Source organism: Trachemys scripta, chromosome 7 (assembly GCF_013100865.1).
Source record: "Trachemys scripta elegans isolate TJP31775 chromosome 7, CAS_Tse_1.0, whole genome shotgun sequence".
Taxonomy (NCBI): domain Eukaryota; kingdom Metazoa; phylum Chordata; order Testudines; family Emydidae; genus Trachemys; species Trachemys scripta.
In genome coordinates, this window is record NC_048304.1 from 119,505,667 (window position 1) to 119,530,472 (window position 24,806).

At 46.2% G+C, this 24,806-nt stretch overlaps 1 protein-coding gene across 3 annotated transcripts in view; it reads left to right on the forward strand.

Annotated features, from left to right (window-relative positions):
* SORCS1 (sortilin related VPS10 domain containing receptor 1) overlaps positions 1 to 24,806 on the forward strand; it is a 408,602-nt gene that overhangs the window by 378,287 nt on the left and 5,509 nt on the right. Inside the window, exons 22-26 of one of the 3 annotated variants that reach the window (XM_034776634.1) lie at positions 511 to 623; positions 7,526 to 7,657; positions 20,306 to 20,405; positions 23,478 to 23,583; positions 23,707 to 23,867. In XM_034776634.1, coding sequence (XP_034632525.1) covers positions 511 to 623; positions 7,526 to 7,657; positions 20,306 to 20,405; positions 23,478 to 23,583; positions 23,707 to 23,867 — 612 coding nt within the window. The remainder of the gene's footprint in view (positions 1 to 510; positions 624 to 7,525; positions 7,658 to 20,305; positions 20,406 to 23,477; positions 23,584 to 23,706; positions 23,868 to 24,806) is intronic. The other 2 variants (XM_034776636.1, XM_034776637.1) reach the window with 2 other exon arrangements.

Below are 24,806 nucleotides of genomic sequence, written 5' to 3' on the forward strand. Positions count from 1 at the left end.
CAAGGGGAGCTAGTTAAATTTTGTTGTGTCTAAGAAGTTGCTGAGGTCCTTTTTTGAGGCCAGTTTGTGTATTAGTATCTGTGTGAAAAGTGGTCAACCCTTTTGACGAGTGCCCTTTTACAGTAGAGTAGTACAAATGTAAACAAATCAATATTGGAGTATGGTTAGAGAATGATAAGGGGAAAGGATGACGAGGACATTTTCCTGCCTTGTACAGTTTTGTATGTGATGCCCAGGTGCCCATAGCCTTTGGGTGGATCCCTCAACTGTAGGCATATTCAACAATGATCAGCATAGCTCCAGTGGCTTCACTGAAGCTATGTCAATGTTTCTCACACCAGCTGAGGCTCTTTCTCGCATTTGATTCTCACTCAGTTGGGATAACTGTATTATCTAGTTACAATGGCTAAAATCCACTGCAATATATTATATTTGATTTACAACCCGATGCTGAAACTCCACGGTCTGTCAATGAGTTTATTCACAGCAAGTGTGCCATTGTATCCCCAGAACGATTTCAATCTCTCCGCTTGTCGTTCTCGCCAAACCTGGATCAGTACAACCCAGATATCCCTGAATGGAGACGGGACGTCAGTAGAGTGATCAAGAGAGCTCTAGTGGAGGTAAGCAATGGAATACGTTTTTTTTTTTTATTCCTCCATCATCATTGTGTCTATCCTGGCCTTGATTTGAAGAGCAGAATGATCTGCCCAAAGTCTTCAAGGAGCCAACAGATCGTGGAAAGAGAGAGAGAGAGGGAGACATATGATGAGATCTGTTGAAATACTATGCTCTACACCCCCGTTTTTTGTGTGGTTGAGTGTAATGTGGGTGGGCCTGATGAGCATAGGTCTTGCCTCTGGGAAGTATCACTACTTTTTTATTATAGGGGCCAAAGCCGAGTACTTCAGAGGAAGGTGTATATAAGACCCAAGTTGCACCTATGTAATAACAATGCGAGCAGTTTTAACACTGCATAATAATGATTACTTCCCTTTGCTGCTGTCTGTACACAGCGGCAGAATGCAGAGCTGTCCCACGTGAATGCACAAAAAGGACGTTCCAGATTTATGGAGCAGCAGCGAAAGTGTGTTTCTTCACATACAAAGGGCAGGATTGAAGGGCTTTGTGTCCAGCATATAACATTAGCTCCATGGTCCAGCCATGCAAATGCATTTTACTCCACATACATCATTCTGGAGACATGGGCCAGTGCTGGAGATGCATTTTCCTCTACATACTTGGTGTACTGGAAACTATCAAGAGCTGTGGCCTAAAGAAATATTATTTGGGGCTAGAGATTAGGATTTATAAAAGGCTGACAAATGTTACACCAGTTAGTGGAGACTGCAAGTGCTGCTGTTGTAACCCACACACACCTCCTGGGTGTGGTGTTGTGTCCCATCTAGTGGCACTGATTCCACTTCAAGAGAGAAATTAATGAGTCTGTTCTACAGTCTTAGCTAACAGTCATATGGCTTTTAACTCATGCATTAGAGGCTCATGCGCTAAGCTCCAGAGGTCGTAGATTCAATCCTGCCCGCTGACGACTGGGGTGTCAGTGTTACACTGTGATACAGACTGAAGCAATGTAAAAGGGTCTGTGCAACTGATTTGTAGAAGTGTGTGTGTGAGAAAGAGAGAGTACATGCATGGAATGTGTACCCACAGGTATTGTGTTCCTGTGTGTGATGACAGTAACTGCATGCGCAAATATCCGACTGCCACACCAGCCATTTGCACCGCTGGTGCCACAAATGATCAGACTGTCTTGCGGAAGGCACACACCAATTGTGAAAGTCCATTCTGGGGGCTGTATTTCTAAAAATCTGTCCCCGTCTTGCTTTTATCTTTAAAGTTATTTTCAATTAACAACACGCAATGCAATTTCTTCTTCTAACCTCATCAAAACATGGAGGAGGAGGAGGAAGAAATAATCTTCCTGTGAGCTTTGGTTTGTAACCTTTAGACCTTTGTGTGTCTATATCAAGTATCTGATGGTCCATTCAGCTTCTAAATTGGTTTTCACAACATCAACAATGCAATAAAACAAAATTAATTCACTAAAAATAGATTATAAACCTGGGATGTCAAGGCTACTTATCACAACCAGAGTGATACAATACCGCTAGAGTTTTTGTTTGTATCAGTGTTGACTTGAAAAGAAGGAACGCTTTGACAGCCGATCACATGGCTGTATGACACACTTAAAAAAAACTTGATGGAAAAGTCCTATAGAATTTAGGGATAAAACCAAGAGTGGGCTATAGAAATTAGTGTTCTACACAATTACTTTAAAAACTAAACTAATTCAATAGAAAATGATCTTGTATTACATGTTTATACCAACCTAGAAATGTCAGTAGATGATTATATACTTACTATAGAGTTCCATATGCTAGTGTAAATATTCTGCAGAAATGTTCTGATTCTCTACTAAATGCTCCTGGTCTTTTCTCTATGTTGAATTATGATGTTCCTAATTTGGGATTATCCCAATATAACTTTATTTATCATGATCATTCACACCATTGGTCCCTCAACCATTAGTCCCATCCCTTCCAGCAATGCCTAGTACCTGATGCTGCAGAGGAAGGTGAAAATGCATCTAGCTAATTATCTGAAAGGTTACATGGGGAAAATTCCTTCCTGTTCACTGCAGGTGATCACTTTATACCCTAGATCATGAGCACTGATAGTCCTTGTCTAAGCCTCTTAGGTGATTATGCACATTCCAACGGATGCTCTAGATACAAGGCCTGTCTTCAGAGGAGTTCTACAATGTATGAAACTAAATGTAGGACTAGCTCGCCTTTTTTTTTTCCTTTGCCCAGATTCTCTTTTTCAGCATTAAAAGCAAATCTTGTAAAACATATTGTTTTCCTGGCCAGGGAGAGGGTCCTACAGCTTCCCCCTCCCCCACCATATTTCCCAATGTATGTTGCTTCACTCTAGTATTCTATCCCTACCTACAGCAAAACATATACCAGCAGTAGCAAGACGGCAGGGTCACTGCAGGCTGCCCTGTGGCTGATGCCTAGTAGTGTGGATCATTAATCAGCCAGGTTACCTTAGCTCAGCAACAGAAAATCACTTGGACTCCAGTTCCCTCCCTTCTGCCCCTTTCCCCCTCATCTTTCCCTCCAGGAAGCAGGTGTTGCACGCCAGAGCCCCTGTGGAGAGTGGGTAGAAAAATCTGGAATCTTAGCGCTAATTAATGTTCTTGGGATTTTGAGCTACAGTCTTTTGGGTGCAGTGTCCTCACTACAGGTTGAGCTCTGTGCACTGCCGATAGCTGTGTGCTCTGGGGTTTTGATTATTTTAAATGTGGCCTACAACATCCAGTGTTTGGAAATGTAAAAAACCTGCTAAGATTATGTAATCCTCTGTCAGGTGCTGTTGGCAGCAACAAGGCTGGAGTCAATATTTTCTTGGAAAGGCGGCCCTTAAATTTACAAAACGAAACCATCTTGAGCCTCCACCCAGAAGTCTGGGAAAACTAAACCAGTGGCTCTGAACCTGTCCAGACTACTCTGAACCTTCCCTTTCAGGAGTCTGATTTGTCTTGTGTACCCTAAGTTTCACCTCACTTAAAAACTACTTGCTTACAAAATCAGACTTAAAAATACTGAAGTATCACAGCACAGTATTACTGAAAAATTGCTGACTTTCTCATTTTTTACCATGGAATTATAAAATAAATCACTCGGGATATAAATATTATATTTGCATTACAATGTATTGCATATGGAGCAATATAAACAAGTCGTTGTCCGTATGACATTTTAATTTATACTGACTTTACTAGTGCTTTTTATGCAGCCTGTTGTAAAACTAGGCAAATATGTAGATGAGTTGATGTACCCCCCAGAAGACTTCTGTGTACCACTGGCCCCATACCCCAGGTTGAGAACCACTGAACTAAACCCCACCCTGGGTGCCTGTAAGGCTACATCTACACTATGAGCTAGGGGTGTGATTTTCCCTGCTCGTGTACACACACGCTGCTCTATATACACCTCTACCTCGATATAACGCTGTCCTCGGGGGGCCAAAAAATCTTACCACGTTATAGGTGAAACTGCGTTATATCGAACTTGCTTTGATCCGCCGGAGTGCGCAGCCCCACCGCCCAGAGCACTGCTTTACCGCGTTATATCTGAATTTGTGCTATATCGGGTCGCGTTATATCGGGGTAGAGGTGTACTAGTGCAAGCTCTCATCAAGCTGTGTAGACGAGCAGGGAAATCACACCCCTAGCTCACCGTGTAGACGTAGCCTAAGAGGCAACACCTCCCCACTCGCAAGCACTGAATCTGTTTGTAACAAGCTGTTATGACTGTTTTATCTAAGGAGAGGAGAAGCAACAGCATTAATTTGGGAAAACACCTTACCAGTGGCTCAAAAGTATGCAAACTATAAGTAAACCCTCTATGTTGGGCAGTAATCCTTTGCCTGTTTCCCTCCTTGCAGTGTAAAAGTCCAATATATGACTGTCCCCTCTCCCTTCACTGCACCACACTCACTGTTTGTTGACTGGGGTCAGCAAAGTCCTTAGAGTCCAGTTGTAGGTGCAGGTGGATTCTATGGGGTGGGTGGGTGGGTGTGGCGGGGGGGTGGTCAGTTAATGCTTCCACCCCTGCTGGTATTCTGCCGTTGCCTTTAGCGGCAATGCTGTGTGCTGTGGGTTCCATTACCTAGCCCAGTTCTTAGTGATTTCACTGGGTCGTGAGGAACCTCACTGCTGTGCCATCCCTGTGTTCTTTCACTGAAACACTGGCCCCACACCAGCTCTAAGACTCAGCCCCCTAGACCAATTTATTGGCAATTTCAGTTCTAGTGGTCACTGAGAAGAAACAGAGACTCTCAGTTGAGTCTGCTCGGCTCTGTCTTTAAATGCTGGAGGGCTTGCGCTACAGGATTAAACATGGCAGTGTAGATGTTCCCACTTGGGGTGGAGCCCAGCCTCTGAAACCCTCCCTTCTCACTTGGGTTCCAGAGCCCAGACTCCAGCCTGAATATGAACATCTATACGGCTATTAGTCAGCAAAATGAATAAACTAATCAGTTGGTTAACTTGGTCTCTGAGACATGCTGCTACATTTTTTGTTTTGTAGAACTACCCTAATACTGTTTAAATGGAGTCTGCAACCCTCCTCCTTGACACACTTGGCTGTGGCTTTATTACCCCATGCTTAGTGAGGGAAGTTCAAGTTAGGGCGACCCTCTCAATCAGGCCACATATTGCACAGTTCTGCTGTCCTTTAGTCATTCAATAAAGATAACAAAATTTCATTAGTCCTGCATCCAATACTTAAGTAAATTTTAACCAAAAACAACCAAAATTGATCATTTTGGCAAAGAAGGTGTATGTAGTGATCACTTAGATAAAGTGGGTGTGTCTATGCAAATACAGTCTGCTCGTGAGGTCATTTGGAGGAGAGAGCTCATTCAGACCACTGGCCGAGAATTAAAATGTGTGCGCTGGATAATTCCACATAAGCAGGAGGTAGGGGAAACAATTCAGCTGTCTGCAGCTGCCCTTTTCTTGTCCCATAACTGCCTGAAATTCAGACTGGCAGCCCGGGTTGCCAGCCCATTCTCTGAACAGCAACAGCACCAAGGGTTTAGCCAGTGCATTGTTAACAGTGATTGAACCCTAGTGTGAAATAATAACTGAGGAGGGTCCAAGACAAAAGTGTCCATCCCTAGGGCTGTGTGGATTCAAGGTTAAAACAGATGATGATCTCATGAGATCTCAACCCAACATGGCAAAAGTCTCACCCGATAAGACTTTGGAAGCATCCAAAGGAGAAAATAGGCCCCATCCATTCATGAATCTGGCCCAGAAGCTGAACTTTATGAAATTTCCACGTGTTCATAAGTGCCTTGAAGGCAGGCTCCGTACATCAGCTGGACAAGACAGCCTGATCCCCCCGCTGGCTCTGCGCTCCAGTGAGATGGGACTGTCCAATCTGCCTCCCCCCACTGGCTGGCTCCATATTCTAGTGAGAAGGAATAGGATGGCCCGACCTCCCATGGGCTGGCTCCATGCTCCAATGGGAAGGCATGGGACAGCTCAAAGACCCCACCCACTCCTGGGCCAGCTCCACTTTCCAAGGTGACGTCCCCCCTCAAGACTCTCCCTCCTCCCCCAGCCAACACTACATCCCGTCAGGACAGAGCAAACACACAGCAGTATTTTACAGGCGCTAAACAATAAAGTTAAGGGCTATCTTTGAAGGTAATCATTGTGCTTAGAGGAAGGGTAGTCCCATGTCATATTTCAGGATGTGCACATATCACCTCTGAGTACTGGGAGGGAATTCCCTTCATCCCTCCATCCCCTTGATGCTCCCTCACTGTGCATTACTGAGCAATTAAAAAGGTATGCTATAGGTTATTTTCACCTTCCTTTTAAGCATCAGTTGTTGATACTGCCAGAAGCAGGAAATCAGACTTCATAGCCCAATTGTCTGATCCAGCATGGCAAACCCTACATCCTTCCCCTTTTTGCCCACATAAATCGTACCCGTAGCATGTACAGAGACTGCCAAACTGGGTATTTGTGTCTGTGACTGCCTGCTGCACACCCACCGCAATTAGCTAGGTAGGGGTGCAAATACTCAGGCTTACCCTGACAACTGCATGCATCAAAGTGCAGGCGCTAACTTTTGGGCACAGCGTGCGTCAGAAGAAGGGAAGTTGCCCTTCTGAAAATGTACCCCACAATGTCAAAGCCAGGTCTCTGGCCTACTTCCTAAAGCAACCTGTGTTTATCGAATTGCCGATATTGATTAAATGTACATGGATCCCTGCTGTTTCGTTACACTTTGGTTGATTTTGTTTGGCAAGGTACAGCCACAAATCCAGAGGATAATGAATTACTCGGGGCAGGTAATTCAATTTGCTGACTCAAGTTAAAGGGCCTGTTTTTGATCCACTGGCATTAGTGGAGTTGCTGCTGATTCACGCCAATGAGAGATCCAAATGAGGCACTAGAGCTTTTCCTTACACCTCTCATTGGTTGTTGAAAGAGAAAACAATGGTGTCCAATGGGATTTCAATAATAAATGCACGATTACGTTTCTCACCCGCCCACATCAGGAGACCTAGACAGTCAACCCCGCCGGAGGGAACCATAAGGAGAAATGAGTTTGTTTGCACTCGGCCTCATTACCAAAGCTCCAATTATTTCAGCATCGCTAGAACATGCTGACCCAGGACAGGCACAGTAGGAGATGCTCTGGGTCAGAACTTCAGAGTGTGTGCAAAGTTACTCAGCACCTGCCTTTAGTACGTCTGGTTATAATCCGTGCCTTTGGGGGCTCGCGTACCAGCTTGAAGAGCCTGGTCTGAAAGCTCAGACAGAACAAGAATACAATAGAATGCCAATAGGCCCCACTGACTTTCACCATCACCGGCAGATACCTGAATGTATGTACTGCGGTGCTTTAACACACAAATCTTCGGCATTCCGGGCTATCACTACAATTCACCTGTCGCTGTTTGTCTACATAACCAGGCAACAAGTATTTCAAGCAAACATATCCTGGTCGCAGTCCTGCCTGGTTTGCCCACATCCGCTGAGCTCTTCATTTTACTGTATCAAGAGGCCACGGGAGAAAACAAAAGACCAGCAGAAGACCTAGAACAGGTATTGTTTCCGTTCGTTGCAGAAATGTGTGTGTCGGCAGTGGGAAGGGCAGCAGGGAAAAGATTTCCAACACAGGCCTGAAAAAATAATTAAGGTGCAGTTACATCCGCTCCACTGGGATCAAAACCATCGGCTTGGTCCAGGCTAAGTCCTTGTTGCTTTGCCCTAAAGGGGAGATGAAGCTGCAACTTGGGACTCCCATGCAGCAGGGAATCCCCCAGTGATGTAAAGTTGGCATAAATCCACATCACCTCCTAGATGGCATTCCAAGTGGGTGGGGATGGGCGCAGGCATGGCCGGGATCCCTAGAGAACAGTTCCTGCTGACATGAGTTAGAACAGCCCTGGGAGGAGCACAGCTGGTGAGGCATGGAGAGAACCTGGCCAGGCAGTGGGAAACAGAAGCAGCTGGTGGAACTTGATAGTTCATAGATGCATCGATTTTTAAGGTTGGAAGGGACCATCAGATCATGTACTGCGTAACACAAGCCAGAGAATTCGAGCGTGTGGAACGTTCCGACTCTGCGGGGCTAGAATAGGTTAAAACCAATCCGAGGCATAACTTGCTGTGGATTTTAATTTAAAATGTGAAATGTGGCTGGTCTGCGAGGTGTCATCGCTGTGTCTGTTTGCGCAGGAGTGGGTGCCAAGTCTGGCCTGAGCAGGGCTTGAAGGTGCCTCATCCCCTGCCTTAGGGCCAAGTCCCCGGCATTGTTGAGCTCCTGGATGGCAAACGGGGCCCAGCATTTGCTGGCTGCTCCATGGAATGAATAAACTAATTCTTCTCCTGGCAGCTAAATCAACCTTATTTTTTCCCTCCCTTTCTGTTAATTTGAGGTCTTTGCCGAGTGCGGCCTGGAACTTATTCCCACCAGTGTCAGTCTCTTGCAATGCTTTGAAAACCCTCTGTTAACCACACCCTGTTAGCCAGGCTCAGAACTATCTGGTCACCTACATTGTCATGCTTACCCTTGCTCAGCCTCCATCTTCCTTAACAAACTACTCATCTCTGTAATTTTCTCCCTGTGCAAGTAGTAAACACCCGGGAAGGAGATTTACTACCCTGCAATCCCCACCCTCCCCTTTTCCACGCTAAATTGGAAAGGAAGGCAGTGCATAGACTGTCTAATTTACTGCTGACCCAGCTCCCCTTTTTCACTCTGCTGCTTATTGTATTCTGCAAATTATTGTATATCTCTATATTTTCCCCTGGTAATCCCCAAATCTCCATGGTCATAAAGAAAGGAAACATTGGCATGCTGTCATAAGCCTTTTCAGGGGAGAGGAGAGCTACTTCTTTCAGTGGGACTCCAGCAGCATCTCTGCTATTCATCCTGTGGGGGTCAAATTGTAACCTTTCCTGTTATAGAAATTATTGCCAATTCATAGCCAACCGTTTCCTACGGAGCTGCATCTTCGCTGTTTCCCACCTGGCTGATAAAACATGTATTTTGTTTTGCGAGCTACAACTCCCCTTTCCTAGTTGGTCATACAATTGGTATTGTTTGCAGTGAGAATTGTTTGATGCAGGCTCAGTATGTCTCACTCGGCATTCAGAGCTCCTGAGACTTGCTCTAATACTGTACAGAATCACAGGTCCTCCGCTGCCCCGGGTTGTTATGAGGGCCTGCACTAGGTCAACCTGTAGCTAACCCCCTGCGGTAGCATTGGGATTGTCCCCGAGTTCATTTCTGAACATTTTATGCCGATGTTTACTGATGACAGCCTAATTTACTCCCTTAGTACTTGATATGCTTTGTTCTCTTTCTACTACAGATCTTCTGCTTTTCATTGACAGGAGGTTTCTGAACTTAAAACTCAAATGCACAGCTACAAAATGGGGGATAACTGGCTAGGCCAGGGTCGGCAACCTTTCAGAAGTGGTGTGCCGAGTCTTCATTTATTCACTTTAATTTAAGGTTTTGCGTGCCGGTCATACATTTTAACGTTTTTTAGAAGGTCTGTCTCTATAAGTCTATATATTTTATAACTAAACTATTGTTGTATGTAAAGTAAACAAGGTTTTAAAAATGTTTAAGAAGCTTCATTTAAAATTAAATTAAAATGCTGCCAGTCTGGGGTTCCGTCCGCTGGCTCCTACCAGCCAGGGTCCCGGCCACAGGCCCCGCTCAGCCCGCTGCCAGTCTGGGGTCCCGGCCCTGCCCACATAGAGTGGGTACCTACCTTCTCCCTGGTTCTGGCCCATTCTCTTCCTCTCTCTCTGCACTGAGCTGAGGGTGGGGGTGCACTGAGTACAGGGCTGGGGGTTCAGGGTCTGGCCAGGAGCTAGAATAAGGGAGGGGGCTCAGGGTTGGGGCAGGAGGTTTGGGTGTGGAGCACTTACCTGGGCAGCTCCCATTTGGTGTGAGGGGTGCAGGTGGGAATGTGGGGGGGGGTGCAGGAGCTCCCATTTGGTGCTCAGGGTGGGGGGTGGCGATGTGGGGGGTGCAAGAGTCAGGGCATTGGGTGTGGGGAGTGCAGGAGTAAGGGCAGGGGATGTGGGGGGCTGGGTATGTGTGGGGAATGCAGGAGTCAGGGCAGGATGTGTGTGAGGAGGGTGCAGGAGTCAGGGCATGGGGTGTGGGGGGGCTGGGTATTGGGGGGGGTGCCAGAGTCAGGGCTGGGGTCGTGGGGGAGGGTGCAGGGGGCTTGGGTGTGAGGGGGTGCAGGGGTCAGGGCAGAGGGCTGGGGGGTGGGCTGGGATTGGGGGGTGCTCCCAGCCCCCTGCCCTGAGCAGCTCACGGCAGAGGGCTGGAGGGATACGTCCTGATTCCACCCCCTTTCCCCAAGGCCCCGCTCCTGCCTCTTCTCCGCCTCCTTCCCGGTCTGAGCAGCGAAGGCGCTGGGTCTCCTCTTCTCCCCTCCCTCGCTAGGGCCATCGGCGGCAGGGAGGGAGAGGAGGCAGGGCACAACGCAGCACGCTGGGGGAAGAGATGGGGAGGCTGCCAGCGGAGCCTGCCCTACAGCAGCAGCCGGCAGGATCAAGCTTGCGTCTGTCCCCTGCCCCCGCCAAAGAGAGCGGTAGGTGGTGGGCGGAGAAGAGCGGGCTGGGCCGGGCAGGATTTTTAATGGCACGCTGCTGCCTGCCGGGGTCCCTGCCATCGGCCCCGCTCAGCTCTCAGCCGGGGTTCGGCAGCGGGCTGAGCGGAGTCAGCGGCGGCCGAAGTGTGCCATTAAAAATCGACTCGCGTGCCGTCTTTGGCACGCGTGCCATAGCTTGCTGACCCCTGGGCTAGGCGGTAGTACTGCTGGAAAGGATCTGGGGGCTATAGTGGATTACAAATTGAATACGAGGCAACAATGTGACACAGTTGCTGAAAAGGCTAAGATCATTCTGGGTTGTATTAAAGGACTGTTGTGTGTAAGACATGGGAGGTGACTGTTGTGCTCTAGTTGGCCCCGGTGAGGCCTCAGTTCTGGGTGCCAGCCTTTAAGAAAGATGTGGAGAAATTGGAGAGAGTCCAGAGGAGAGCAACAAAAATTACGAAAGGTTTAGAAAACCTGATGTCGCCTTTTATCTTCTTTAAAGTGAATGTTATAATGTTGGAGTGCACCATCGTGGGTTCGGCTCTGGTGGCTACAGTTCCAAGCTCAGCAGAGTGAAAGTCACCTCTGCTACTTATTTCCGATTTAGAATCTCTAGAAACACATAAAGACCAAGGATAGTGACCACGCAGACATTTACAAGTACAAGGTCTAGTCTGTTTTACAAGTTTTATTCAAGTTACAATTAAAGTTATGATTACCCAAGCATATAGAAATTCTATAAAACCTATGCACAAGTTAGACAGATAGTCATACTCACATCTTAATAATATTCTTAACCTCTAATGGCTGCCTTCCCAATTGATCATCAGTAGAGGGATGGTTCCTGCTGGAGTTTTCCCTCAGGATCTCAATTTTCCTAATCTGGACACCCTCTTTTTATAATGTGATTCTGACTACATCTCATTAGCATTTATGCCCATAGTGCACCTTGGGGTTAGGGCATGTGTTTGAAAAATGTGACTACTGGGTATCTTGTAAGCAGAAAATTATTCTTATTGCGAAAAATTAGCAGTATCCCCCATTGGTACATCTTTTCCAGTAATCTTGTGGCATAGGGTCATTCTTTGGTCACTTACTTAGGCTTAAAAAATGCTTGACATATGTTCTAGTATGGCTAAGCTAAAATCTTACAGGCCTCGGCCTGTAGGCCTTGCATGTCATCCTTACTTACTTAGATAATTATCCCTCGTAACTACTGATCAATCTTATACTTCTATAATCCTACAATTTAACTCTATTTCGCATACAGAAATTATATATGACATAATATGTTGGTTAATCATAGCCTCACACAATAAAGAAACAATAAACTAAAATCATCAGCTACACTGACCTCTGTGGAGAGACTAATAAAACTGGGCATGTTTAGTCTTGAGAAAAGAAGACCGAGGAGGGACCTGATAACAGTCTTCAAATAGGTTAGGGGCTGTTATAAAGAGGACAGGGATCTGCAGCAAGGGAGATTTAGGTTCAATATTTGGAAACATTTTCTGACTAGAAGGATTAGTTAAGCACTGGAATAGGCTTTCAAGGGAAGCCGTGGAATTCTCATCATTAGACAACATTTGTCAGGGATGGTACTTGGTCCTGCGCCAACGCAGGGCACTGGACTGGATGACCAGGTCCCTTCCAGTCCTACCTATCTACAGTTCTGTGAATCTTGTAAAGCCTGTTGTGTGTGTGTGAGAGAGAGAGAGACAGCACCTTCTATTTATTTCTTCAAAGGAGCTCTCTGAACTCTGAAGTAATGTAGGATCAAATTTAAATGTTGTGATTTAAACACAAGGATTTACAAAAACGAACGGAAACAGAAAAGTTTTCATGAATAATTTAATAAAAAGAGCTTCTAAAGGGAGGATTTCAACGTATTCATTTATTGACAGTTGTTATGTTAACATCCAGAGGCTCCAGTCAAGATCAGGGTCCCATTGTGTTAGGTCCTGTACAGACACAGAGTGAGAGAGTGAGTCCCTGCCCCGAAGAGCTTGCAGTCTAAAGAGACAGGCCAGAAAGGGGTGGGGTTCAAGACACAAATGTTCCTCTTAAGGAACAGCATTTCCCTCAGTTCAAAGGAACTGGAAAATGACGCTCATTCTAAACAAAGTGAAACTGACCAGGCCAATTGCAGTGTCTAAGCTTAATGAAATGCAACAAGCAAACAGCATACATTCACACCTGCCAAGCCTCACGCCTGTAATCCTCCCCTTGCAGCATCCAGCAGGTTGTAGCAACTGCACCACCTGGCTGCTGGTGACCACTGAGCCCAGGAACTCAGAGCAGGAAACTCTCTCCTGTTCTTTCAATGTCCAGCTGCTGGTGCCCAGATAGTGTGCAGGAGGAGAAAGCAGCCTGATTTGAACATGGGAAGGACAGGGGCAGGCTGAGATAACAGAGCTGCTGGGGAGGAAGGGAAAGGGCATTAGGAGGAAAGATGTCTTGTGGACCATACGATTCTTGACAGTGACAATATGTCTCTTCTCCGGCTTCCCCTTAGAATGGTGCATTTGTCACTTATGTTCTTGTTGGAACCGCACAGACAGACATTGGATTTTTTCTGTACATACAGTATCATGGTTGTCATAGGTTTTTGCAGATTGTATTTATCGACATGAACTGCATTCATTGTATTCCCCGAGGAGGAGAATTTCTCTTTAAATCAGTCTGATTGCTCATGACAGCTGAAAAAAGGGCCCTATATGGGGCTGGGGGCTGTTTCTCAATATGTAGTTCTCTAGATTAAAATCTTAATGCTCAATGAATGATGCTTTCAAGGATCTCAAGTTATTTAGGCCATTTCTGCTAGCTCTAATCAGTACAGGATTGTGTCCTTCAGCATCGTAACTCTGAGAATTGACACTTTTTCATCCCGCAGGATCCCCAAAGCACTTTACATGTGGTCCCTTCATTCACCACTGAAATGCAGCTGCTTCTCCGTGGAAAGGTGGCAACTGACACTCGGCTTACTTCTACACTTGTGTTGGGTGACAGCTTACCCAGTATGAACTGCAGGAATAATTCACACTCCCGGAGCATTGCTACTTGATTTACAATTTGTCAGGCCACCACTAGTAAGGCTCTACTGCGCCTGCAAATCACAACAAAAGGGAAAAAAATGCCCTGGGACTCTTAGCATGCCGTGCTTGTCATTATGTCACATACCGTGGACATATGTCAGAGAGGTGGCGGGTGTAAAATTCAGACCGACCTGCTTCAAAAGCACTTGAGCTGAGGGAGAATCGCTAGGTAACTGTTTCAGATGGGTGTAGTAATTTAAGATCACAAGTCCCATTGAAAGTAAGACACACTGGTGAGCAGTTCTGATGCGGTTTAGTAGAGGGTAATGACACACACAGCATACTGGCCTATTACAGTAGATGGTCTCCAAACGGGTAAGGTTTTTTGCAGTTTTGGCTATCTCCACATTGTGTTATCATGGGACTTGGAGTCAAACCCAGGAACAATTACTGGTACTTAGTCAAGTGAATTGTGGGCAGAAGTTTTAGGGGCACTGGGCAGCGCTGGAGCGATGTTTGCATACCTAGCGAGGGTTTTAGTGTTTGCCAAAACCTCTCCTGTTTCTCCAGTTACGTTTGGTCTGCAGAACTCGTCAAATTATGGTACAAAATGAGAATCTAAAATGAGCCCTTGTAGTGAGCTGGTTACAGATATTCAAGGAGATGAGCACCAGTCACCACCAATGTTCCCCCTAATTTTTTACATCCATGTGCGGAATGAATTTTGTTATGGAGGTGACGTGTCGTGGGGGTGAGGCCGAGGGGTTGGGAGTGTGGGAGGGGCCTCAGGTCTGGGGCAGAGGGGTGGGGGGGGTGAGGGCACTGGCTGAGGATGTGGGCTCTGGGGTGGGGCTGGGGATGAGGAGTTTGGGGTGCAGTCTGCCCCAGGGCTGCAGCAGGGAGAGAGGACTCCCCCCAGCCCTCTCTCTCTGCAGCAGCCCAGGGCTGGGGGAGAGGCATCTCTCACTGGCCGCAGCAGCTCTGGGGCGGGGGAGAGGCACGTCTTGCCAGCCACGGCATCTCCGGAGCTGGGGCTGGGGGAGAGGTGCTTCTTGCTGGCTCTGGCCACGTCGGGGCTGGGGGAATGGCGCCTCTCCCCGGCTGCAGCAGTGCTGGGATTGGGGCGCTTCTCGCCAGCCGCAGCAGCTCTGGGGCAGGGAGGGGAGGTGCCTCTCCCCCCTGCACACCTGTGCTGCCCTTGATAGCCTGCTGCACAGATGCGCAGCTTAAAGGGAACTTAGGTCAACACTGCAGGTGACATGGGATCACTGACAATGACAATGCCAGCCTACAATCAGCAGCCAAGCCAGATCAACATATTGCAGCTATGTCTGGTCTCAGACAGCTAGAGAGATGGAAGATGGGATGGATGACAGAACAGCCAATGTGCAATAATGAATTGGGAGGATGAAAGGGCATTGGCCAATACTGCACGCTCCACCTGGAAAACAAAGGAGAGTGAGGGGGTACCGACAGCCGGCTCTTACCATGTGTGTGTTTCCTGTGCTCCTTCCTGCTAATCCATTTCCAGTTCTACCTCATTCCATGGCAGAGGGCCCTTTTCCATCTGTGACTATTCTTTATCTGCCTCCTAATTTTCCCTCTCCTCCTAATAGATTTCTCAGCAAAATATCAGGTGTTATTTGTAATATTCGCCTTCTTACAGATCAATCATATTCCAAACGTGCTCATCGTGACAGTGTCCAGGCAGCAAGGGCTTGATTTTCAGAGGCGCTGAGCATTGGCAAATCAAACAGAAAGCACCTCTGAAAATCAGCCCCCACACACAGAATTAAAGATCCACATTAACTGCAGTCTACACGGATACCTGTCAGGGACTTGCTTGCGCACACATCAGTGCTGGCAGCCCTGAGGACACTCAGAGATGTTTGCACTCGCTTTTTGAAATATATGGCCATGCAATGCCCCAGAAGTGCCTGTAAAAGGACTTTATCCCTCCATGCTTCTTGAGCAGCTGCTGTTGCAGAGCGGTGGAGTTTTTTTCCCCTCTTCTCTTCAGGGTCACTTGTCTGTGCAAAATGATGACAAGTTGTTTTTCAGCTTGGGTAAAAGGTGATTTGTGTGCCCTACAGATGAATCTCAAATTTACCCTATGGCCCTAATGCCCAAACATCTCTCAAGATCACCTATTGCCCCTGTGAACACCAGCCTCTCTCCTTATCCCAGGCTCAACTTTTGCCTCTGTGTCAAGGACATCCTATGATTCTCAAGTTCGCCTCTTGTCCTAGAGTATTTTTCCAGCTGAGATTCAGCTGTTGTATTAGTGTTCAGGACCTCTCAAGTTCACCTAGGACCACTGATGGCCTGTGTGGTCCCAGTGCAACAGTACAGTATCCCTTGGGACCATCTCTGCTGTGTGGTCAAGGCAGCAATTGATATTAATAATACCTTGCACTTACAGCACATCTTTCCTTAAGGAATCTCAAAGCAATTTACAAAGCCTCAGAACACCCCAGGTAAATTAGCCCCGTATGATTATGCTCATGTCAGTGATGGGGAAAGTGAGGTCCAGAAACACAACGTGACCCAGTGCAGAGCTGAAAGCAGATCCCTGTTGTCTTAACTCCCACACCACTCTACTAAGCACTAAACCAAATCCCTTCCCACCAACGTTTATATTTAATTCTTTCTTTAGTTGTTTACTGATTCATCCAGTGAACGGAAAAAGTCAGAACAAGTCACATGCTATGTACTAGTTGCAAATCCTGCACAAAATCTATGTAAACATTCAGATCCTCAGCGCATGTCAATCGGTGTAAGCTCCACTGACATTAAAGGGGCGGTGCCAGTTGAGGATGTAAGTCCAAATTCTTAATACCCAGTGTTTAGATCTATGTGTAGAAACATGCCCTTTTAGAGTCTTGTAGTGCAGTTTACTGCTGCAGAGTTCCCACCCAGTCCTCACTCTAGGAAACTCCAAGAGATGCCAAATTAATTTTGTTTTTTTCTGTGAGTAAATTGGAATCTCTTTTTTCACCACCTGTCTTTTTATTATTATTCAGTTTATGTTCTTTGATGAAAGACTGATTTCTTGTACGGAATTATCTTTGCACATCATGCTTAATTCTGCAAATGAAGCAGATAAAGTCAATGAGGCTCAGTTAAGAACCCAAATGAATTCTGAGCGCTAATTATTTTCGGAGGGGAGACTCCTGAAGATTTATTAGGAGTTCGTTATTCTGAGGAGCTTCACCTTCAGTTTAGTTAGTTATGTATCCTAAGGGCAAAGGATGTAGAAGGACATTTATTTAGGCCTATCATTTCCCCTAATAAGGATATGTTTGTTAAACTGGTCAGAAAAGGGTAGACCTCTCTGAACTAGACACAGTCGCTTTGAAGTTGCCTCACTTACCTTTCCAGCAAAACACATCCCTAGCACTGTTCCACCGGACACAGGACCTCCAATGTGATATCATGCTGCCTCAGTGAGTACAGTGGACTTGTCATGCACTGAAACCAAAAACGGAGCCATGCCTGCTTCAAAAAAGAGGGATGTCCTTGGGACAGACGCCAGGTCTCTGTGTTTGGAAGGTGGACAACAAAGATGTGCCGTAAGATCACGCTGCCCTAGGCAATGCTCTAGCAGTCTCCAGCTCCGATCTGCACTGCGGGATGGGCAAGAACAAAACCAAGGGCAGGCAGCAATGGTTGAGGAATCAAAGCCTACACCTGTAGGATCCACAAATCAAAAGTCTAGCTAAGAAAGCCTCTGTTTGGGTGACCTCTGGTTCATTTGTCCCCAGCTGCCCATGGAAGCAGTTATCATCACTGTGGTTGTAAGGCCGGGAAAAGAGGCCATGCTTGGCTGCTCACATTCCTTGTGTGCCGTGACGCTTTCACAGCAGCCCTGGACTCATCATGCTTTGCCTGTTCTGCAGGAATTCAGTGTTATCCAGGGTGCGCAGCAGGACAAGTGGGATTTTAATGCTTCTGGACTGTACTTGTGCCAAGCAAACACTCTGGGGCATTCTCCTACCTGAGCTGATCCATACCAGGTTCTGATCCTCCTCCATTCTCTGCCCATATCACTGATTAAACCATTCCCTGCCAGCAAGTCAGCAGCCACGTTCTCCGTCTTGGGGCATCATTGCTCAGCCATAGTGGTTGCACATTACGTGTGTCTTTAGTTGGACTGAGACTTGCACAATTCCCCCCTCCACGACCTCCCTTCCCACTCTGCACCAGAAATAACATAACAGGCCTGTTATGCTATTTGCCGCCGCTTGCATGAAAACTACACCATGGTCAGTCTCTGCCTAGGGCCTGGGCTAAAATTGCAAAGGACAAAGAACAACCTTACAAGGATATGAAGATGGCTTCTAGGTCACACCTGGGGCTAGTTGGAGATTGGCTGATGCTATGTCTGTTACAGAGTGGGAGGGATAGCTCAGTGGTTTGCGCATTGGCCTCCTAAGCCCAGGGTTATGAGTTCAATCCTTGAGGGGGCCATTTAGGGATCTGGGGCAAAAATCTGTCTGGGCCAGTGCTTGGTCCTGCTGTGAAGGCAGGGGACTGAACTTAATGACCTTCCAGGGTCCCTTCTAGCTCTATGAGATAGCCATTAATGCCCATGGTTTTAGATCAGTTCTATCGATATCTGTCCCTCCTTTTTGGGGGATGTGGTGTCCCTTGTAGCTGCCAGCCTCTGAGTGCTTGATTACTTGAGTGCTTAAAGACCGGTGTAGCTTGTGCTCCATTCGCATACTAGGGTGCATCCCCTCTCTAATCATGCTGTTCGGAGCTAGGCAATTCGATCACATCCACAACATCTGCAGCTGAATCTTGACAAGCTAATGTTATTTATTCTTCCTCTTGAGAGAAATATATTTACGACACATTCTGGTACCACTAACAAGATTTAAAAAAGCATAAATGAGATAGATTTTTAAAAATAAAAGGCCCATCGTCAGCTGCTGCCAAATATATATTGGATCAAGGGCACCGATTCAAGTGAGCAGTGGCCAAAGTGAAATGCAGGATCCAACAGTATTGACAAAAATCATTAAGAATGTTAAAAAACCCCAAACAGATCAATCTCCGACCATGATGAGTGATAGTCAAAGAACACCGAACCGCATCTCCGTAGCTTTACTAAAATAGCGTAACTTGAGAAAAATCAGGAACACAACAAAGATGGTCTAAAAATGATGGTCATGTATGTTTCCCTGACAATTTTTTGTTAATCTTTGAAAAGGAATAAAGATTTATTTAAACCAAATTAGATTAAGTAGTGGGCACAAGTGTATAGCCCTTCCTGAATTTCACTTGGCTGTAAAAACCCAACACTGTCCTGTTGCGTTATTTTCAAGTTTTCCAACCACCTCTCCTCCACAACACCCCACCCCCCACTAATCTTGTGCATGTTAATAAAGTGGAAAATGGTTCACTACCCTGAGAACTGATGGGATGGATGAAATATCTGGAGAAACTGAGGCTGTAAGTATCCAAACAGAACATGCTGCAAAAGTCTATACATCATTTACATCAGGGGTCGGCAACCTTTCGGAAGTGGTGTGCCGAGTCTTCATTTATTCACTCTAATTTACGGTTTCGCGTGCCGGTAATACATTTTAACGTTTTTAGACGGTCTCTTTCTATAAGTCTCTAATATATAACTAAACTATTGTTGTATGTAAAGTAAGTAAGGTTTTTAAAATGTTTAAGAAGCTTCATTTAAAATTAAATTAAAATGCAGAGCCCCCCGGACCGGTGGCCAGGACCCGGACAGTGCGAGTGCCACTGAAAATCAGCTTGTGTGCCGCCTTTGCATTGCGTGCCATAGGTTGCCTACCCCTGATTTACATGTACGATACTTTCATCCTATCTGCCCTGTCTGTTTAGACAGTAAACTCTTTGTGGCAGGGTCTAATCACTTATTATGGGTATGTAAAGTGCCTAACACGATGTGGCCCTGATCTCAGTTGAGAGCCTTTAGGAACTACTGGAATACAAACAGTAATAATATATTCTAGAAAAACAGTTACTGTGTACATCATCAAGAGCGTCATGAAAAGGAAAACCTGCCTTGCTGTGGTTCAGGAAAGCAATCTTCAAATAGAGTTCACGCCAAAGCCTGATTCCCCTGCTCTACAGGCATTGATCCTGGATGGGTAGCATCTGCTCTCTGTGAGGAACCCTTATCTGGTGGATCTCCAGGTTGATTCATAAATGCTGAAGTTAAAAGGGACTATCATGAAGCTCTAGTCTGACCTTCTGCATAGCAAAGACCATTACATTTGACCCACTGATTTTTATCTTTTCCTTTTTTTTAGCTTTGCATGTGCAGATACTGCAGGGCACTCATTTGCTATTCTTGGGTTGGTACTGCAAACACTTAAGTACATGAGTACTATTACTCACGTGAGCAGTCTCTTTGATGTCAGTGGGACTTCCTCTATGAGTAAGGTTACTCATGTAACTAGTTGGTTTCAGTAGCTACTCGTAGCACATAAATATCTGTACTGTCCTGACAGCTGTACCCGTCTGCTGTTCTTTTTTTCTTTAGAAGATACAGTAAATCTCTGTTGACTCGCACATTGAACATACTTATTCTCCGTTTCTTCCAGATTTCAGAAATATTGATCCACAAACTGAACCAAAACTTGGTCCAGTTTGAGTTGAAGCCTGGGGTTCGAGTCCTGGTCCATGCGGCCCATTTATCAGCAGGTCAGTGTTCACCCTCTCAAAGTCTTGCCTGTTGTTGAGTAGCAAAATCTGTTGTAAGTTCCTTGCTAGGAGCACAGTGGGATCTACCAGCCATGTACTTGAAATACTTTATATTTGTAGTAAGCATTCAGAACTCCGGCTGTAGGGGCATACATTACAGCGCCACACAAGCCTACATTTATTCATCATACCCCAAAGTTTTATTAGTGATTAGTGACAGCTAGTGCAACTGCATGCAATATCTCCGGGGACCGTGTTGTATTAAGTGTATGAATGGTTGATGTATCACTGTACACCAGGGTCTGTATGCAACTCCGGGGGGGATGAAGGTTGCCACAGCTCCGCCAGGAACTAAGAACAGCGTGGGGGTGATTCAGGAGAATCACTCCGGTTATAAACACTTCCAGAGAGGTACCATCCACTGGGGAGACTTGCATATCCTGGTTGAAACTGGATTTCCCAAAGACCAACAAAGGCTCCGTTTAAACTGACTCAGGGCCTTCTTTCTGATCCAGCACATGGACAGGACCAGCAAATGGACAATGCTGACTGGGTTGAAAAGGAAGCAGGGAAATAATTCTGGTGGCCAGATGAGATGTTGATCAGAAAAAGCCAGAGTTACAGAAGGGTGGAAAGCTGATTCAGAGAATTTAGCACCAGATTCAAAACCTCAAACTAAGAGATCCAGGGAGGTGTCATGCTGGCAGGCCCCAGGAAACCTACCCTCTCCACACAGCTTTCCCAATAGACGTCCATCCAAACATGCACTATTCTTGCTACAGTCAAACAATTAAGGCTGCCACCTGTTTTGAATTTTGGTTTAGATCTTTAAAACCCACCTAGAGTAGGGCTGTGATCTATCAATAGGGCGCTAGGCATATATACATACAGCACTGTAGCAATAGCACACTAGCAATTCTGGTGGGCTTTTGTCCCTTGGGTGGATGCCCCTGAGATGAGGACAGTACCACCGAAATCATTCACACTTGTGACTTGAGCCAGGTCTGAAGGCTGATAGCCACAAGTTAAAGCTTCCCGCAACTGCACCAGCTAGTCCTCTGTAATACCAGTCACCCATCTGCAGTACTTTAAATCATCTGTAATGATGCTTTGGATTGGTGGCATACGTGTATGCCCACACAGCGGCTCCTTGGTGCTTGTATTGGCACCTCAGTGGTATTGTCCACACTCACTCTCCCTGAATGTTCAGCTCTGCCTTGCCCACACATTGCTCCCTCATGCAGATGAATAATGACCACTGGAGAACTCAGCATTTTTGCACCTGTGGCTCTGTTGCTTAGGCCTAACCAGGAGAAGGATTAATTTTATGGTGATTCTGGACAACAGGCTGCAGCCCATTCATCACATTCATTCCTACGTCTTAGCCAAAACAACCCACAACTGTGAGGCAAAGTAAAATATACCAATATTCTGTGTCCAGCAGTAAAAAGACTGTTGGTAACCCGGCTCTAATCCCAGCATTATAACAAGAACGTTGAGCGACACTGAAGTTATCTAGCCAGTGGGCCACTTTGTCATCACCCAGAGCTGAGATCCACAAAGGAATGAGACAGGCTCAGAAGACAAAACACGTTTATAATTAAGTATTATTTAATAATGATGCTTATCCTTCATGAGAGTGATTTTCTTGAAGCCAGAACATCAAAGCAGAATGTTTCACTTTGCCTTATTTAGATAGCAGCCGAAACAGAGATTCTCTGTATTTTATCTGGCTGTGTGTGTGTGTGTGTGTGTGTGTTGTGTTTCAGAGTATGTGCATAAGCATGCGCTAGCCTGGTTGTGTGTGTTTGAGCAACTGCCACACGTGTTTGTCGTGTTTATTGTGTATGTGTCTGCTGGATGCAAATGAGCACACGACTTTCTGTAGCTGTTGTATGTAATCATTTGTGTATGTTGTGTGTCTGGTCTGACTACAGTGTGACTGCTTTATTTACGTAACAGTGTGCATGTGATTGTGTGTCTGCGCGTGCCCACCCATGCACATGTGCCTCTGTTTTGTGTGTGCATGTATGAGTGACTGCGTGTGTCTGTCGCTCTGATTTGGTGTAATTTGTCATTTATTCTCGGGGTAGCCATCACATCAGCGTCAGGATGCTGTGTGTTGTCTTACACACACTTCATGTAAGGGGTGTTATCAAGAGTTGCCTGTGGCTTGAGGGAGAGGCACTGAGAGTACGCGCCCTTATTTTCTTGTACCTATATGCTTCCATCCCATGGAAAACTCACCGGATGGGAGATGGTAGAAGGTGGAGAGAGAGAGAAGGAAGAGGAGAATGCCATTAAAAGGGAGATAGGGAGGCAGGCAGAGGTTAGGAATGGGGAAAGGTGTCCTACATCATTCCCACCACCCTTCTTAGAGCATAGGGTGTGGAAGGAGTGACCACCATCACAGAGTCAGAGTGGGAAAGCCAGGATCCATCCAGATAATGAACACAACTGAGCACATAGCACCAGATCAACACAATTATTTTGGCTGCAAATATTTTATTTTACTCCTATAGAATACAGCTGGCACTTCCCTCTCCAACCACTCCGGTGTCCAATACAAATCAGCGGCCTACTTGCATGGATCTGTATGTCAAGGCTGACCAGAACTCTATAGCAGGGGGTTCTCAAACTGGGGGTTGGAACCCCTCAGGGGGTTGCGAGGTTATTACATGGGGGGAGGTCGCAAGCTGTCAACCTCCACCCCAAACCCTGCTTTGCCTCCAGCATTTATAATGGTGTTAAATATATAAAAACGTGTTTTTAATGTATAAAGGGGGTCACACTCAGAGACACATCATTGTGAAAGGAGTCACCAGTAACAAAAGTTTGAGAGCCTCCGCTCTATAGGAAGCCATAGGAATAGCTACACTTCCAATAACTGATTGCCTCTTGGAGGTGATCCTTACACCTGATGGGGATATGCCCTGGAGAGACCATGGAGCGATGGTTAGACAGATATCACTACAAAGGTACATGGCTGGGGTGGTGGACGCACAGTATCTGTTTAGAGCGTTATTTCCAGTCCATGCTGTGTGGCTATTTTAAAGATCTCCTCTCTTGTAGTTCCCCTGGTGGACCTCACGCCCAGTCACAGTGGTTCGGCCATGCTGATGCTGCTATCTGTGGTGTTTGTGGGATTAGCCGTTTTTGTAATTTACAAGTTCAAAAGGTACGACCTCCCCCCTCCTTCCCTCCCCTCCCCCCCTTGTCGTCTACGGACTCAGGTCTAACAAGTACGACGTGACGTGATCCATAGCGTACACAGCAATGATGGTTTCTGTTAATGTTTTAGGAAGATTCCGGGCATTAATGTTTATGCACAGATGCAGAATGAGAAAGATCAAGAGATGGTCAGTCCAGTCAGTCAAAGGGAAAGCATGCCTAATGTCCCTCAAAGTGAACTGATGAGCCCTGAGCAACTAGTAGATGAGAAGTTGGATACCCGGCCCATAGGTAAATAACATCCAGCAGCCAACCGCTGGTTAGATTCTGAGTTCTAATCGGCTAGACTTATTCTGAACCTTCCTACCACCCCTCCCAGAGCACCCCCCCCCTCTACTGCTGTATTAACATCTCTCAAAGCCACCAAGCTAACTCCTCCTCCCCTCCACCTCCCTATGATGAAAAAGAAATTTAACAACCCGAGGCTTTGCCCATGTAGTTTTCTGTGTAGTCCGCTCTCCTCCCGAAAAACTCTGTAATCATGTCATCGCTAACATGTGCTGTCAGAGAAATGTCATCACGTTTCTGGCACCTATGTAATTTTGGGGTAAGCACTAGATTGAACACATAAAAGGAGGTCCCCTATTTCCAGTACACGGGGGCAGGAGCGCGACTCGGTAAGTACAGTTTAAAAGCTCAGCCTGAAATGATGTGTTTGCTGCCACGCACATGAGCTCTGAACAGCCAGGCAAACCGTGAAATCACCACAGCCGGCCTCTTGGGGAGCAGAGCAAAATATGGATCTCAGTATTGGACAGCAGCGTTCGCCTTCAAGCAGACTTCTCTCAGAGGGGGAATAAACAGCAGTGATTGTTGACTGGTGATGTTGGGAATGTACAAACAGGCTTTAGTTAGAACCATAATAAACACAGGAGGACTATCCATCTCTCAGTTACTCTGGTGCAATCCCTATTAACTTCAGTGAAGTAGCACCGGTGTAATGGGATATAAGAATAAGACTCAAAATCGGCACCTATAGAAAATACCCCCTTTGTTTCACAACATTAAGGGAAAGATTTATGGCCATGACTCAGGATAGTACTCAAATCCATTCCCGTTCAGCGAAGTACTTGTGCAAGTGCTTAGCCTATGTGTTGCAGTCTCACGGAGGACAAAAGGACATAGGGCCATGTTTAAGTACTTTGCTGAACTGGGGGCCTAGATGAATGT